At 37.1% G+C, this 15,392-nt stretch overlaps 1 protein-coding gene across 1 annotated transcript in view; it reads left to right on the forward strand.

Annotated features, from left to right (window-relative positions):
- The window catches only part of syt9a (synaptotagmin IXa), a 59,750-nt gene that overhangs the window by 13,854 nt on the left and 30,504 nt on the right, over positions 1-15,392 (forward strand). The window contains exon 3 of the mRNA XM_051871027.1: positions 583-1,135. Coding sequence (XP_051726987.1) covers positions 583-1,135 — 553 coding nt within the window. The remainder of the gene's footprint in view (positions 1-582; positions 1,136-15,392) is intronic.

Consider the following 15,392-nt stretch of genomic DNA (forward strand, 5'->3'; position numbering starts at 1 on the left):
TATTAAATATTTGCTAAAAAAGCTCTTCTGACATATTTGTCAACTGTCTTTTCAGGTATGTCATCAAGGCAAAAAATGACAATTATACTCACAGTAGCTCCAGTGACATTACATATAAGTTTAGAGTTCAAACAGAAATTTTAGAAACTGAAATCGGATTGGATTCATTCCCATTGACGAAAATGATTGCATGTAAACACACCTAATAAGGTTGTGCAATAAAGGGAATATGGCCACGAGTAAGGGTGTTCCTAGGCGCAATTTGAAACTGAGTTAATCCCTTTTACTGTGGTAAAGCAACACTTATTGTAAAACAGAGGTACAATTCTGGCTTCTGATCTATCAATAGGTTTTTTTTTTTTTTTCTGTCTCACTAACTTGCCTTTTTTTTTTTTTACTTTTTTGACAAACAAAAAAATCATTTAACAATAAACACATAGTTCTCAAAATGCCAGTAGTTTGTGTTTATAATGATGTATCAAAAGTCTTTATTTAGTATGAGACATTTCATTTATTTATTTGGCTCACCAAGTAAGCCTCATATCCAGTAAATTGTCTTTAACTACTACTATTTGTCAACAGGCAAAGTTCAATTCGGCGTCAGATGAACCAGTCTAACCCTGACTTCACAGTAACCCAGTTCCAGAGGCAGGACTCTCTGACTGGCATGAGTCTGGGCCAGCTAAAACCAGAACTCTACAAACAACGATCCCTAGATGGAGAGGACAACCGAAGCAGTCGTGTGGACAGCTGTGGACGCCTCCACTTTATTTTGAAATATGACTGTGACCTGGAGCAGCTCATTGTCAAGATCCACAGAGCCCAAGACCTCCCTGCCAAGGACTTTTCTGGAACCTCTGACCCATATGTAAAAATCTACCTTCTCCCAGACCGCAAAACCAAACACCAGACCAAGGTGCATCGTAAGACTTTAAACCCTGTGTTTGATGAGGTCTTCCTCTTCCCTGTGGCATATGCAGACCTGCCCACAAGGAAGCTGCACTTCAGTGTCTACGATTTTGATCGTTTTTCACGCCACGATATTATTGGGCAGGTGGTGGTTGACAACTTTCTGGATCTAGTGGATTTTCCCAGGGAGACCAAACTCTGCAGGGACATCCAGTATGTGTCTTCGGTGAGTAGATTTTTATGATTCTGTTGAAAGGTATATTCTAAGAGATGAGGATACATCTGAACAAAAATAGACCCTAAAACACTTGACAGTCTATTGAGATATTCAGAGACTATAAATATTTATTTCTATCTGTCCGACTCTTGGTGATTCTATGGCCATCTCTTGCCACAAGCGATTTTTCAGGGTAAGTTGCCAGGTCTTTTCCCAACCCTCCCCATTACATGGCTTGGGACTTGCACGCATTCACACCTACAGACAATTTAGTGTATTCAATTCAATATATATATATATATATATATATATATATATATATATATATATATATATATATATATATATATACAGTTGTGGTCAGAATTATTGGCACCCTTGATAAATATGATAAAATTATTGACCTGCCCACAATAAATCTGCATTGTTGATCCTTTTGATCTTTAATTCATAAAATTAGCAAAAATCTAACCTTTCATTGAAGGAAAAGAATTGAAAGTGGGGGGAAAATCACATTATGAAATAAATGTTTTTTCTCCAAAACACATTGGCCACAATTATTGACAGCCTTTTATTCAATATTTTTTTTGCACCTCCTTTGCCAAGATAGCAGCTCTGAGTCTTCTTCTATAATACCTGATGAGTTTGGAGAACATCTGACAAGAGATCAGAGACCATTCCTTCATGCAGTATCTCTCCAGATCCTTCAGATTCCCAGCTCCATGTTGGTGCTTCTTCTCTTCTCTTCAGTTCAATTCACTCATTTTCTTTAGGGTTCAGGTCAGGGGACTGGGATGACCATGGCAGATGCTTCATTTTGTGCTCAGTGACACATTTTTGTGTTGGTTTTGATGTTTGTTTTGGATCATTGTCCTGATGGAAGATCTAACCACGGCCCATTATTGGATTTCTAGCAGAAGATTTTTCATCTGTTGGTATTTGATAGAATCCATGATACCATGTATCCGAACAAGATGTCCAGGACCTCCAGCAGAAAAATAGGCCCACAACATTAGATCCAGCAGAATATTTAACCATGGGCATAGGGTACTTTTTATCCATGTGTGCACCAAACCCATCTGGTGGGTTTGCTGCCAAAAAGCTTTATTTTTAAGTTTCATCTGACCATAGAAGCCGGTCCCGTTTGAAGTTCCTGTCTTGTCTGACAACTGAATATGCTGGAGATTGTTTCTGGATGAGAGCAGAGGATTTTTCTTGAAACCCTCCCGAACAACTCGTGGGGATGTAGGTGCTGTTTGATCATTTTTTTAGGCTTTCTGAGACTCAAGACTCAACTAATCTCTGCAATTCTCCAGCTGTGATCTTTGGAGAGTCTTTGGCCACTCAAACTTTCCTCCTCACCGTGCATTAGGATGATTTAGACACATGTCCTCTTCCAGGCAGATTTGTAACATCTTTAGTTGATTGGAACTTCTTAATTATTCCCCTGATAGTGGAAATGGAGATTTTCAATGCTTTAGCTATTTTCTTACAGCCACTTTCTATTTTGTGAAGCTCAACAATCTTTTGCTGCACATCAGAACTATATTTTTTGGTTTTTCTCATTGTGATGAATGATTAAGGGAATTTGGCCTTTGTGTTTTCTCATGTTTATACTCCTGTAGAACAGGAAGTCAATGGACAATTTCATGTTCTTGATCACCCTGGTGTGCTAAAAAAATGTAAATATGAATGGGAATATACTTCAGAGATATTTTACTCGAGGTGTGCTAATTGTGACCAACATGTTTTGGAGAAAAACATTTATTTCATAATGTGATTTCCCCCCCACTTTCAATTCTTTTCCTTCAATGAAAGGTTAGATTTTTGCTAATTTTATGAATTAAAGATCAAAAGGATAAACAAAGCAGATTTATTTTTATAGTCATATTTGATCATATTTACCAAGGGTGCCAATAATTCTGACCACAACTGTATATATATATATATAATTATCAAAAGAGAGTGATACAAGAGCCATGAAAATAGCATAGCTATGTAAATCACTTTCAGAGGAACTTGTAATAATAAGGCTTATATAATAATAGGACTGAATAATGGTTTTCAATTTTGAGTCCTCACAGCACTGCAACATTTAGTATGTTTTAGCTGGCACTCCCAGTTCAGTCAGAAGATGGTAACAGTATAAGAGACGGACCACTGGTTTTACAATAAATAGGAGAAATTTGAACTCCCAATATGGCGGCTCTAGTAAAGTAAGCCCAGCCTAAAAGAGCCAGTCAGCAAAGCCACTGCCTGGTCTTTATGGCAGTTCTTGCTGTGTGATGACAGTGTACTGTGTGATGATAGCTGCAGCTGCTGTTGAAAGCTCCAGATACCATAGAAACAGCCATAAAGTGGTTAGTGTTGTTCAATTTTGTGAAGCCAATGCAAATTTGTGCAGCATTACACTACACATGCACATTGGCTGGACCAACCAGAAATATAATTTTTTTTGTTGTTGTTTGTGTTTGTGTGTGTATGTGTGTGTGTGTGTTTGAAGATAAGAATCAACATTTATGATAACATTAATGTGCAATTTTATTACTGATTTGAAATATGTTATTGAAATGCAACTTTTCAAGGCAACTTTTTCTAATAAAGTCGGCATGGAACAGAAGTTACGATAGTAAACGGCTTCTCAAACAAATAAAATGTAGGGTGAGACTTGATTTTGTCCATCATCAATTGATTGGATATTTGGATTGTTGCTATAAGCTATTTGCTGTAATCTCATGTGAGTAGAGGTTGTCCTATTGCTTTTGAATTGGCAAACACGATTGCTTCTGTCTGCTTCTCTGACCTATTTGTGTGATCAGTGGTTTGCATTCTCTAATTAGAAAGGAAGGTCTGTACTGGGTCAGACCATCAAGACTCCTCCTTGTGTAGTTGTTATTTTAAACACACTGTTACACATCACTAAGAATCTTGTAAATCTGAGCTGTGTCACATTAACCTTTCTGAGCACTCACCAGTATAAAAAATATATTCCAAAAAGTTTTGGAGTCTGATCCATTCACATGTTGCATTATTATCTGTTTTATCAGGCATTTTATAACTTAACTGTTTGATTAAAAACAGTACACATTGATTTAAAAATACTTAAAGAAACAGTTCACACAAAAGTAAAAATTCTGTTTTCATTTACTCACTCTCTTGTTGTTCCAAACATGGACGGTTTTCTTTCTTCCTTCCAAGGAATAATTAAGAAGAAATTCTAAAGCATGTTCACACTGGTCTTTTCTTGTGTACTATATTCAATGTATTCTGAAGCTGTACAATAACTTTGTGTAAGGTACAGACACAAATTTAAATCATTATTCACTGAAAATCTTCTCCTCCACTGTAGATCTCACTTGCATTTGAGCATATTCATAATGTAAATGTCACATGAAGAAATATTTTCAGTGGGTAGCTATTGAAATTTTGCTCTTTTTGCTCTGTTGAAATTTAGCTTAAAGCTATTTTATGAATTCAAAAGGCTATGGGACAGTGGTTCCCAATTCTGGTCTTGGCATTACATAGTACGAGAGCGTCCTCTAGAGGCTAAAAAAGAAATATATATATATCACTGATTCCTCTTGGTGTTTGTTTTTACATGTGACACTACACAATGCATGAAGCAGAATGCATCAGATGCAGGTTTAAAACAATGAAAAAGTATGTATATTATACAGTACACTACAGAACACGTTTTTATATGTTAAAATAAATAATTTGTTTACTAGATGAAATGGTGCTAACATTATAGTAGCCTACCTCAATCCATTAGAACGGTGTGACAAAAATACACGGAAATCTGAAATAAATGTTTAAATGTCATGATTGTTACGGGCTATTTGCATTAGTTTATATCCAGCCACGCACGTTCATGCATTCGTTAGCCAGCTAAGCTGTATGTTTAAAACTATTGATGCGAGTACCCCAATTAATATATTCATGCAGGTGAGAGAAATGCATAAGGCCTGGGACACACTAGACGAGAGTAGTTAGGAAAGAGTATTAAAAAAAAGTTGAAAATGTCGAGAATAAACTCATTAAATTTTGAGAATAAAGTAGTTGTTTTTTTGAGAAAAAACTCATTAAAATAAAAAAAAATCTAAATAACATGTAGAGAATAAACATTCAATCGGTGTCATGTTCTTTGCATAATGATAACATGACAGAGTTGGATCACTTTAGTCAAGCTCTATTTTAGGCTTTCTTTTAATAACTAAGAAATACTATCAGCTTTAGCTAATTATAACTGAATAATAAATGAACTTTAAAGAGAATTTGCAAGTGGCTGGGTCTTTTTAGAAGAAAGAAACAGTCCAATTTGCATTCAGTCTAACCAAACAGTCCAACCAAACAGCCTACTCGCAAGAAAACAGGACATTTTAAAATGTTTAACGTGAAAAAGGCTTAATGTGGCTTAAAGCACTATGTCAGTGGTATTAAAAGAACAAACTCAGTAAACACTATACAAATAAAGCATACTGTGCAGATAAGCAGATGAGCGCAACACATTTAATTCTACATGTTAAGCATTTTCCTCCATTATAACGAAAAAGCTTAACGTGGCTTAATGCATTAACATTGATATTGAAAGATCACATTTTGTACACACCTTATTAATAAAGCATTCTATGTGCAGATAAGCATAATGACTTCGCCCTAGGCTGGAAGAGTGTGTATAGACATTTTTCAATTTTTGTCTTGTATTTAATAAAGTTTGTGCTTATGTAGAGATGTCCTTTCTGTTTCTGTTTGCACATTTACAGTAAAACACATCAACGCCAATTTTTTTTTTTTTTTTTTTAATTCTTGAAGTGAACTTTTTGCCTATATGGTGATTAGATTCACTGTTTTGACACAAATGCAGGTTTATTCTTGACATTTTAGTTTTTAGTTTTTTAGTTCATTTTAGTTTTTTTTTTTTTTTTTTTTTTTTTTTTTTTCTAAACGCAATGACTTTATTTTCATTCATTTTATTTAGACTTTTTGCTCGAAATTTAACACGTTTTTTTTTTTTCTCGAAACACAGTGACTTTATTCTCGAAATGTAATGATTTTGTTCTCAACATTATATTTCAACTTTTTTTCCTTGAAATTTAACAACTTTAATCTTGCATAATAATGACTTTAATCTCAAGATGGTTTTATTGTTTTATTATTGCTTGGCCTTAATCCTCTTCCATATAACTGAAAGCTACTTGCATTGACAAATCTTAAAATATGTCAGTGCCATTGTTTTGTCTGAAGACAAGTAATGTTTTGTTCTAAGGCACGTTTAAATGTCCTAATTGAACTAAGGCTTAATCCTGACTTAATCTAAGCCCTGTCTGTGAAACTGGGCCATAGTGTCTTAAAATCCTTCTATAGTCTAAGTCCTAAGATTTCTCTCTCTCTCTCTCTCTCTCTCTCTCTCTCTTTCTTTCACTCTTATTTTTTTTTTCTCTCTCTCCAATTCAACTCACGAGAGAGAGAAAAAATGATGGAAAGCTAACATAGCGTGTAGCTTGTGACAGGGAAGGGACATGGGACGGTTCACTTACGGCTAAGGGTCGGGAAGGGACATGAATGGTTCACTTAGTTTTGTTGTGGCCACATGGCACGTAATAGTTAGGGATGGGCATTTTTCAAAAATACTGCATTCGAATATCCAAGCTCATAAAACAAATATTCGAATATTTGTCTTTTTGAATGAATTTTAATAAGAATGATGTTATTTTAATCAAACTTTATTTTTGTCACCTCTGAACATATCTGAACAAGCTTATCAAACTATATTCACAAGCTTATACATTACATCCTGTGTTTTTTTTGTTGAAAACATTAAACAATGTGTGCAAAAAAAAAAAAAAAAACTTACATAACAATAAAGCATGCTGCCCCAATTATTGAACAGAACGTGCATAGCCTACACTCGAGTCGGAATGTTATTGTGTTTTTATGGTTTTACATGTTCTTGTTAAGAAAAACAAGCATATCAGCATGCTCGGGTGAAAGTCGGCTTCTTAGTCTGTTAACAATAAGGCCAGCTGCAGAGAAAACGCGCTCCGCTTTGTACTAACTGTGCTAAGTGGCCAAGTTTCTTGAAGCACTTTGTGTTTTCTGTCCAACAATAAATAGGATTTTCATCCGGTGGAATACATGGCTCCATCAAGAATTTTTCCCACTTGTCTCGGCTTGACTTTCTGTAATCATCTCCAAAGAACTGGTTCAGCCTTCTCCAATGAGTGGGCACTGCCTTGTCTTCTCCATCAATGGTGGCAGCGGCTGCCACCGCACCACTCATATCAACAGAAATGCTCCGAAATTGTTCAAAAAGTTTTTCTTTTACTGCTTCTCTCATTTTTTTTTTTTTTTTTTTTTTTTGTCGAGGAACCTGAGGTGTTTGTGCTGAGGATCTAAAGCGGACAGCGTTTTCCTGCAAGTTAGCGTTGTTTATTTGTTGCTTGAGAGATGCTGCAAGAGTGTTTTTGAATTCAGTCACTCTCTGTGATTCTCCACTGCTCATCTGAAGGTGTCTGTAGATATAGATTAAAAAACAAATAACTGAATATGAAAACTGAATTGTGATCTTATTCAGTATTGCCTGTGCAAGTCATTTTAATATATGCTAAGACAGTTGACTGCATTTCTCCATCCAATTAAAGTTTTATTCGTTTTTATAAATTTATATACAGTATTTAAATGGAAAGAACAACTCGACATAATAATTAAAAAGAGATCAGTAATCAATATCAGATAAACTAGAAATAAGCTAATAAATAATTCATTTGTTTGAATTATATAGACAAACCTGAATAGAAGGCTTTGCACAAGTGGATACACTATGGAGACAGACACATAGTTTTTGCCACCCAGTGCTTCACTTGCTATTTTCAGAGATTGGAGAACAGGTAACATTTCCTCAATGGTCTGCCAATGATCATCGATTAACTCCAGAGTTTTAGCATCCGCCAGCTTGGTTATGGTCCTGTCAGAGAGGACAGTGGTGATCCCCCAGTTTTGTTCATGCAAATGTGCGAGCACATCAGCAGCCAAATCCCAGCACATTTTGCAGTATCGCACAAACTTTTGCGAAGGCAATACAAACTGCATGACTCAAGGCAATTTGGGGCAATTGTGCTATGATGGAAATGTCCTACAAGTTTACTACATGCACCGATGAGTCTATTCATGCTTGCAGCTTTAAATCCATTATTAATGGCCAACTGAAGCATGTGCAAAACAAGGTAGAGATTCCCAGTTAACTCCTCTGTTTGCAGCTACCACATTGCTAGTATTGTATTTGCCATCCAGGCCCCATTGTTCTATAGATGTTTTAAATTATCCGCCAGGTTGGCAATGGAGTGTCGCTCTTCCATTGCTTAGGTTTGTACAACATAACTGTTTACCTTACCATCAGCAATAAAATGACACGTTATAGTGATATAGGACTCTGTAGATAATTCTGTCCAACTGTAAGTTGTAATAAAGTCAGTGCTCAAGGGTGCTGGCTGTGCAGATTGTGAACAGCTTCCACTAAGGAAGCACCGCCTGGCACTCTTTGAGAAGAGCGCTCAGACTCGCATTCCCCTGGGTCCAGGTCCCTGCTGCTGCTGAGGCACAGCGGTGATCTAGATCCTGGGGATCGCAAATGGATTTATGAGAGGGGTTAGAGATGGGCCCAGCCCTATCTCTGCCCTCACATGATAGATCCAGTGCCTTTTCTCAGAGTCAGGAAGCACGCTTTGCGGTTCCTTCCACACCGAGTGAGGCACCGGTGCTGCAGATGTCCAGCTCTGAGGAGTTGGATGTTGAAAGCATCGAGGCACATGATGTTGAGGACTCGCCACCTCACTCCTGCATATGAGGAACTGGTTGAGGTTGTGACTCGCGCTGTTGTAAGGTTAAACATCAACTGGCCAGCTGAGAAGCAGGATGTTTGTCCTAAAAGTAAACTGGAGGAACGTTTCCTGCAGCACAACCTCAGCGTCGGGGTCTTCCGTTTTTTCCCGATCTCCACACCGAGGTATTGAGATTGTAGAAGAGACCGGCCTCCTTTAGGTTATATAGTGCAGAAACATCTCACTATTCCACTATAGTTGGCCACAGTGAACACGGATATAGGGAAGATGCCTAAGGTGGAGGAGACGCTAGCCAGCTATCTCTCCACTCAGACTGCATCGTCCCTAAAGGCCCCGAAACTGCCCACCAAGCCCATTCAGGTCTCCGGGGCTGCTGAGCAGGAGCACTCCCAAAGCAGCCAGTTCCTCGCACCTTGTGTGCTTCAGGGAGCAGCGAGCACTCGTTTCGGGCGAGTACATATCTCATCGTCCGCCCGGAAACGTAGCGATGTTGGGATGCTTGCCCCCTCTGAGGAGGGTCCCAGAGCTTCCAGTTTGGTTGTTCACTGCCGGTGCGTGGCTTCAAGGCACCAAAGAGGTTGCTTGAAAAACACCAGAGGCCTTTTGAGAGGCTGGTTCCCTTGAGTTCCCTCAACTCAAGGTCTGTGGAGGGGACACCATCTTTCCTTGCACATCAACTGTCTGGAAATTTTGGCTGTCTTTCTGGCTCTCAAGAACTTCCTCCCAGACCTCAGGGGCCACCATGTGCTTATCCGCTCAGACAACACATCGGTGATCATCAGCGTTTTTTGTGCTCGCGTCCACTCTGCAAACTGGCACACCAAATCCTCCTGTGGTCCCCGGGGAAGCTGCTTTCACTCAGGGCAGCTTATATCCCTGGGAGCCAAAACCATTGAACAGACATCCTGTTAAGGCAGGGGAATGGAGGCTCCACCTTTCTATGGGTGTTCGGCCAGGCTCAAGTGGATCTGTTTGTGTCTCGAGAGACATCTCACTGTCCACTTTGGTTCTCCCAAGTATTTGACTCTCAAGACATTGTTCCTCTTAGCTATCACTTCTCTAAAAAAGATTGGAGATCTGCAAGCTCTTTCGGTTGCCTCTTCGTGGTTGGAATCTGCAGCCGGCATGGTAAAGGCGTTCCTTCACCCTAGGCCAGGGTACATTCCTAAGGTCCCCACGAGTGTTGCTAGATCTATTGTGTTGCAAGCCTTCTATCCTCCTCCCTTCAGGGATCCAGAAAAGGAATGTAATAATCTGCTGTGCCCAGTTCGGGCGTTAGATGCTTATGTTCACAGAGCTGACCTGTGGCGTAAATATGAATAACTGTTTGTCTGTTTTGGGTTTCCTTGCAAAGGGTCCCCAGCATCTAAGCAGAGGATGAGCAAGTCTGGTCAGTAACGACGTTTCGGTGTTTGGATTTCATATGATTCCTCATTGTGCTGGTGCTATTATGATAACTCAATTTCACAAGCTTGCACACGACATGCTAATCATTTTGATCAAAATAATTCCAGACATCACTGCGCCTAGAATTAGACGATGTTGTTCTGTCATCAACCAACTTGTTTCCATGGCAAGCTCAACAGTGCCACCCAATAGTTATAACTGTGAGTTTTAGTTTGCATGCTCCGAATTGATCAGGGTTTCATTGCGTTTACGGCCAGAAAAACAACCTTTTGTGAAATTCAAATAGTGTTTTTATTTTTCGAATAATTATTGCAGATCGAATATTCGTGCACACCCCTAGTGATAATATGTCATGGCTATGAGATAATTTTGTTGATGTATATACATAATAACTACACACAGTACACCTACATACTGTACATTAGGCAAACTCAAACTTTAATTTTGTATGCGATTAATCACGATTAATTATTTGACAGCCCTAAAGTACAATACATTTTCATGGTTCAGTCAATTCTGTTTATTTTTGTGATATAATTCAGCACTATTTTACTTTGAGTCAGTCAATGGAGGACAAGAGTAAAGTAGATTTGAAGTAAACTCCTATGTACATATGTACATATATATATATATATATATATATATATATATATATATATATATATAGTCAAGTCCCTTTATTTATATAGCGCTTTTTACAATGCAGATTGTGTCAAAGCAGCTTTACAGTGATAACTGGTATATAATTTTGGCTGCACAGCAGCTCTTAAAGAAAATGCTGTCAATGTAGGCAGATGCAAAGCACTGTTGAATATCAAATGTCAAATGTTAAGTGTCCCCAACTAAGCAAGCCAAAGGCGACAGCGACAAGGAACCCAAACTCCAACAGGTGACATCAGGTGGCAAATAGGTGTTAAAATGGAGAAAAAAACCTTGGGAGAAACCAGGCTTAGTCGGGGGGCCAGTTCTCCTCTGGCAAACAGTGCTTTGTTACGATTCAGGTAGCTATCATAACCCCGACAGGATCGCAACATTCAAAGTATTTATTCCAGTTCAATCCAGTTGAGGATCATATTCATCACACCGGTATAGACGGTTTGTTGAGGAACTGTGCCACTGACTGTCAAATGTATATATATATATATATATGTGTGTTTAGGCCAAATATACTTAGGCCCGGTTTCACAGACAGGGCTTAACCTAAACCAGGTTTAGGCCTAAGTTCAATTAAGGCATTTAAGTAGCTTTTATAAACAATCTCTAGAAAAAATAAATAAATAAATAAATAAAAACATTACTGGTGTGCATCTTGAGACAAAACAATGGCAATAACATATTTTAAGATATGTCAGTACATGTTACTTTCAGTTAAAACAGCTCAAACATGCATTTTAGTCTATATAGACCATCATCACAACATTTTGTTTTATGTTCTACAGAAGAAAGAAAGTCATAAAGGTTTGGAACGACAAGAGAGTCAGTGAAGCGTTACATAATCTTTAGGTTATTTTGGATATTATATAGATTATTTGGGGTATTATGATATTTTGGGATAACTATTACATTAATCCTGTAGTATTTATATTTAGTTGAACTATATTACTTTAATGCCGTCTTTATTGATAACGTTGGAAGCTGCCATGGCATATTGATCTATTTCAAACTTCAATGATCATGAGGAACTAATTAATCAGAATCTTCTGTTCATTGCAAATAAATTGTTTTATTCACTGGCAGCAATTTCAGCACAAATCTATAAAACCATTACCCTCACAACACAAATCATATACCTGCGTGAGTTCACATGATCACACGCATTTGAAAAGCCACAACTAAATCATGTGGAATGGCAGCTGTGAAATTTGAATAGAGTATAACTGTCTACTGGTCATAGCAAGCTTGATATAGCTAAGAAAATATAAATCTAGATTTTATTTTATTTTATTTAATTTATTTATTTGGCTTTTGGAAGATATTTGATACAGTATGTATTATGATTTTAGTTTCTTTTTTTAACGATTTGATCTTAAGAAGCACAAATTAACAGTTAAACAGTAACTTAATGATCAAATAAATATTCATATTCTGTTGCTTTTGTATCAGCATCAAAATCATTTAAAATATTCTGTGAATATTCAGTGTATTACCAAGTTTTTTCACCATTTCCAAAAAAAAAAAAAAAAAAAAAAAAAAACTCAGATTTTTTATTTGTACAATTATACAATAATTTCAACCCACCATTGGAGGCCAAAGACTGATTTATTCAAACCCACTCTGTTCTGCCAGATGTCTCAGCCATACCAATCTGTAGTCTAGTAAACAGCAGTTTTTCAAGTGCATAAGCAATGAACTGACTCTATGGGGCATTTTGAAATAAAACCACTGGTTACTGTCTGAAATTAACAGCACATTTTAATGTTCAAAGTCCTGCGCTTTCTTCTAATTCAAAAAGAATAAGTAGAGCTCATTTAAGACACAACTCAAGCTAATGAGACAGATCTACCATGATATGTCATAACAATCCACAAATACAAAATTCAGAGTGCTAGAGAAAATGAGAGGCTTGTCCCAAATGGCCTCATTTAAGTGTGCTGTAGCTCAGTGCTCACTAAACAGCAGAATAGAATGAATTAGTTCAATTTCTTTTTTCAGTAGAAATATAAATTAGGATTATTGCCTTATACAGTATGTCTGCTTTTGTAAAATAAATAAATAAATAAATTAAAAAAAAAAAAAAAAAAAAAGCAAGAAAGAAAAGTACAATACAGTCAGCCAGTCATTATCACAAAATAAACAGACAGTGGTTACGTATCACCCCCTGGGTTTATTTTGTAATAATGACAGACTGTACATTATCTTACTTATTTGACCATTTACCAAATAGATATTCATACATGAAATATTGATTTGATCTGAATCCATTGTATTATGTGAGAAGGGATTATAGAGTGATACAAGAGACATGCTATGGGAAATGAGTTGATGTGGACAAGAATCATTTTTTACAGTTTATCACAATAAACAAAGTACAATGGGAGTCTTAAAGTCACGTATAATAGGTAAAATGTGTTTCCATTAGTTTTCATAGGGATTCTTAAAGTGTGCAAGTTACATTTGGACAGACATGACACAGTGCTCACTGTCAATGCATCCAGGTTTTACAGAAATATTTTTAATAAGAACAACTTTAAAGGTGTATGAATGTTCACAAATCCTCTGTACTTTCAAAGAAAGACTTGTGGGAAATTTAGTTGATGAATGCTTTGCTGATGTGTTCAAAATGCAGACAAAATCCCTACTGGCTCTCATTTACAAATAACTGATGGAGATACTTTGCCCGAAAATGGCTAATTTATCCAGATGGAACTTTTAACCAGGGTTGCCAGGTTTTCACAACAAAACCCGCCCAATTGCGTTTCAGGGGGCTCCCCCGAGAAAAATCGTGTTCCGGGGGGAGAAATCCCAGTTTTTGGTGGGGTTCCCCTAGTAAAATTCGTATTCCAGAGGCTACATTTCATGTTATGTGGGGTCGCTTCAACCCGCGGACATGAAAAACGACCCGCGGCAACGGTGTAAAAGTAGCCCAATTCCGTGGGAAAACTGCGGACTTGGCAACACTGCTTTTAACAACAGTTGTAAAGTTAATGTGTTTCACACAATGATTTTTGTGGGCATGCAGTATGTTCTATACACCACATTCTGAACTTATTTGCATTGAATTTTGTATCAAAACATAACAGCTTTAGTAAATCAGGCAAATTGTGTATGAAATATCTTTATAAAAGAGCAGCAGTTGCCCTTGAGCATTTGTTTACCCTTTCTAAATGGCAGGAAAACTAGCTTCTCAGATGCTGTACAAAAATCATCACAGCACTAGAATGACCTTTTATTGTCAGAACCAGCACAACCCCTGGTTATCTTCATCATGAGCCTCAGGCATACAATGGAGTGTCAGATACACACTCATAATATCTCAGTCACTCCGAGCACCTCCTTTCTTTCACCCTGTATGGTGTTCAGACATGATAGGTAAATGCCATCTAAAAAAAAAAAAAAAAAAAATCATAGAGTCTGACACAAATTCTAGCCTTATTCTTGGACACCCCTAGTTCCAAAATCACGAGTGAACAGACCTCTACAATAAGGAAATATAATTGCTGGATTTGCCATCAATTTGAAACCTACTCAAAGTTTTCTCAGAGGCACTTAGTAGCAATTACGCTAGATATCTAAATGAGCAGATGTACATATATTACTGTGACTGGGAGGGGACATGAGTTTTGTCATGGCCACAACATATTAACTCTTGGGAATGTGATAGCCGTAGCCGCAAGATACTATGTTGAGGGAACGATATATTTTTCTCATGGACACGACTTCTTTATGTTGAGGGAACGACATCCATTTCTCGTGGCCACTAGTTAAATGCGTAAACAACCTGCACGGCCATAGCAACCTGGAATTATCAGAAATGGATAGGCCTATAATAATATATTTTTAGTTAAGAATGACAAAATAAGGGCAGAATTAAGAAGTTATTATATCAATATATTATGGTCTATCATATTGCGCGTGATGTTGCCTTTAGACAACATGAAGTTTCTTATTATCAATAAATGATAAAAGAATATGTAAGAACATAAAATAATATAGGCCTACAAGAAAACATTTTGTATCCATCCCATCTCACAGCCTTTTAAATCCATTCACTGATCGTGTCTTTATTTATTTATTTATTTATATTCATATTAAACCTGGAAAAAAATATATATACACACGGCATATTCTCAACATTTAGCCTATAACAAACTTCATTCGAATACTGCTATAGGCATCATCACAATATGTTAATATAATCATTTCTTAATTCCGTGCTTTTTCTTAATTAAAAATAAATATAATTATAGGTCTATCCATTTCTGATAATTCCAGGTTGCTATGGTTGCGCAGGTTGTTTACGCATTTAACTTGTGGCCATGAGAAATATGTCCATCCCTCAACATAAAGAAGTCGTGGCCACG

This window comes from Ctenopharyngodon idella, chromosome 18 (assembly GCF_019924925.1).
Source record: "Ctenopharyngodon idella isolate HZGC_01 chromosome 18, HZGC01, whole genome shotgun sequence".
NCBI classification, from domain to species: domain Eukaryota; kingdom Metazoa; phylum Chordata; class Actinopteri; order Cypriniformes; family Xenocyprididae; genus Ctenopharyngodon; species Ctenopharyngodon idella.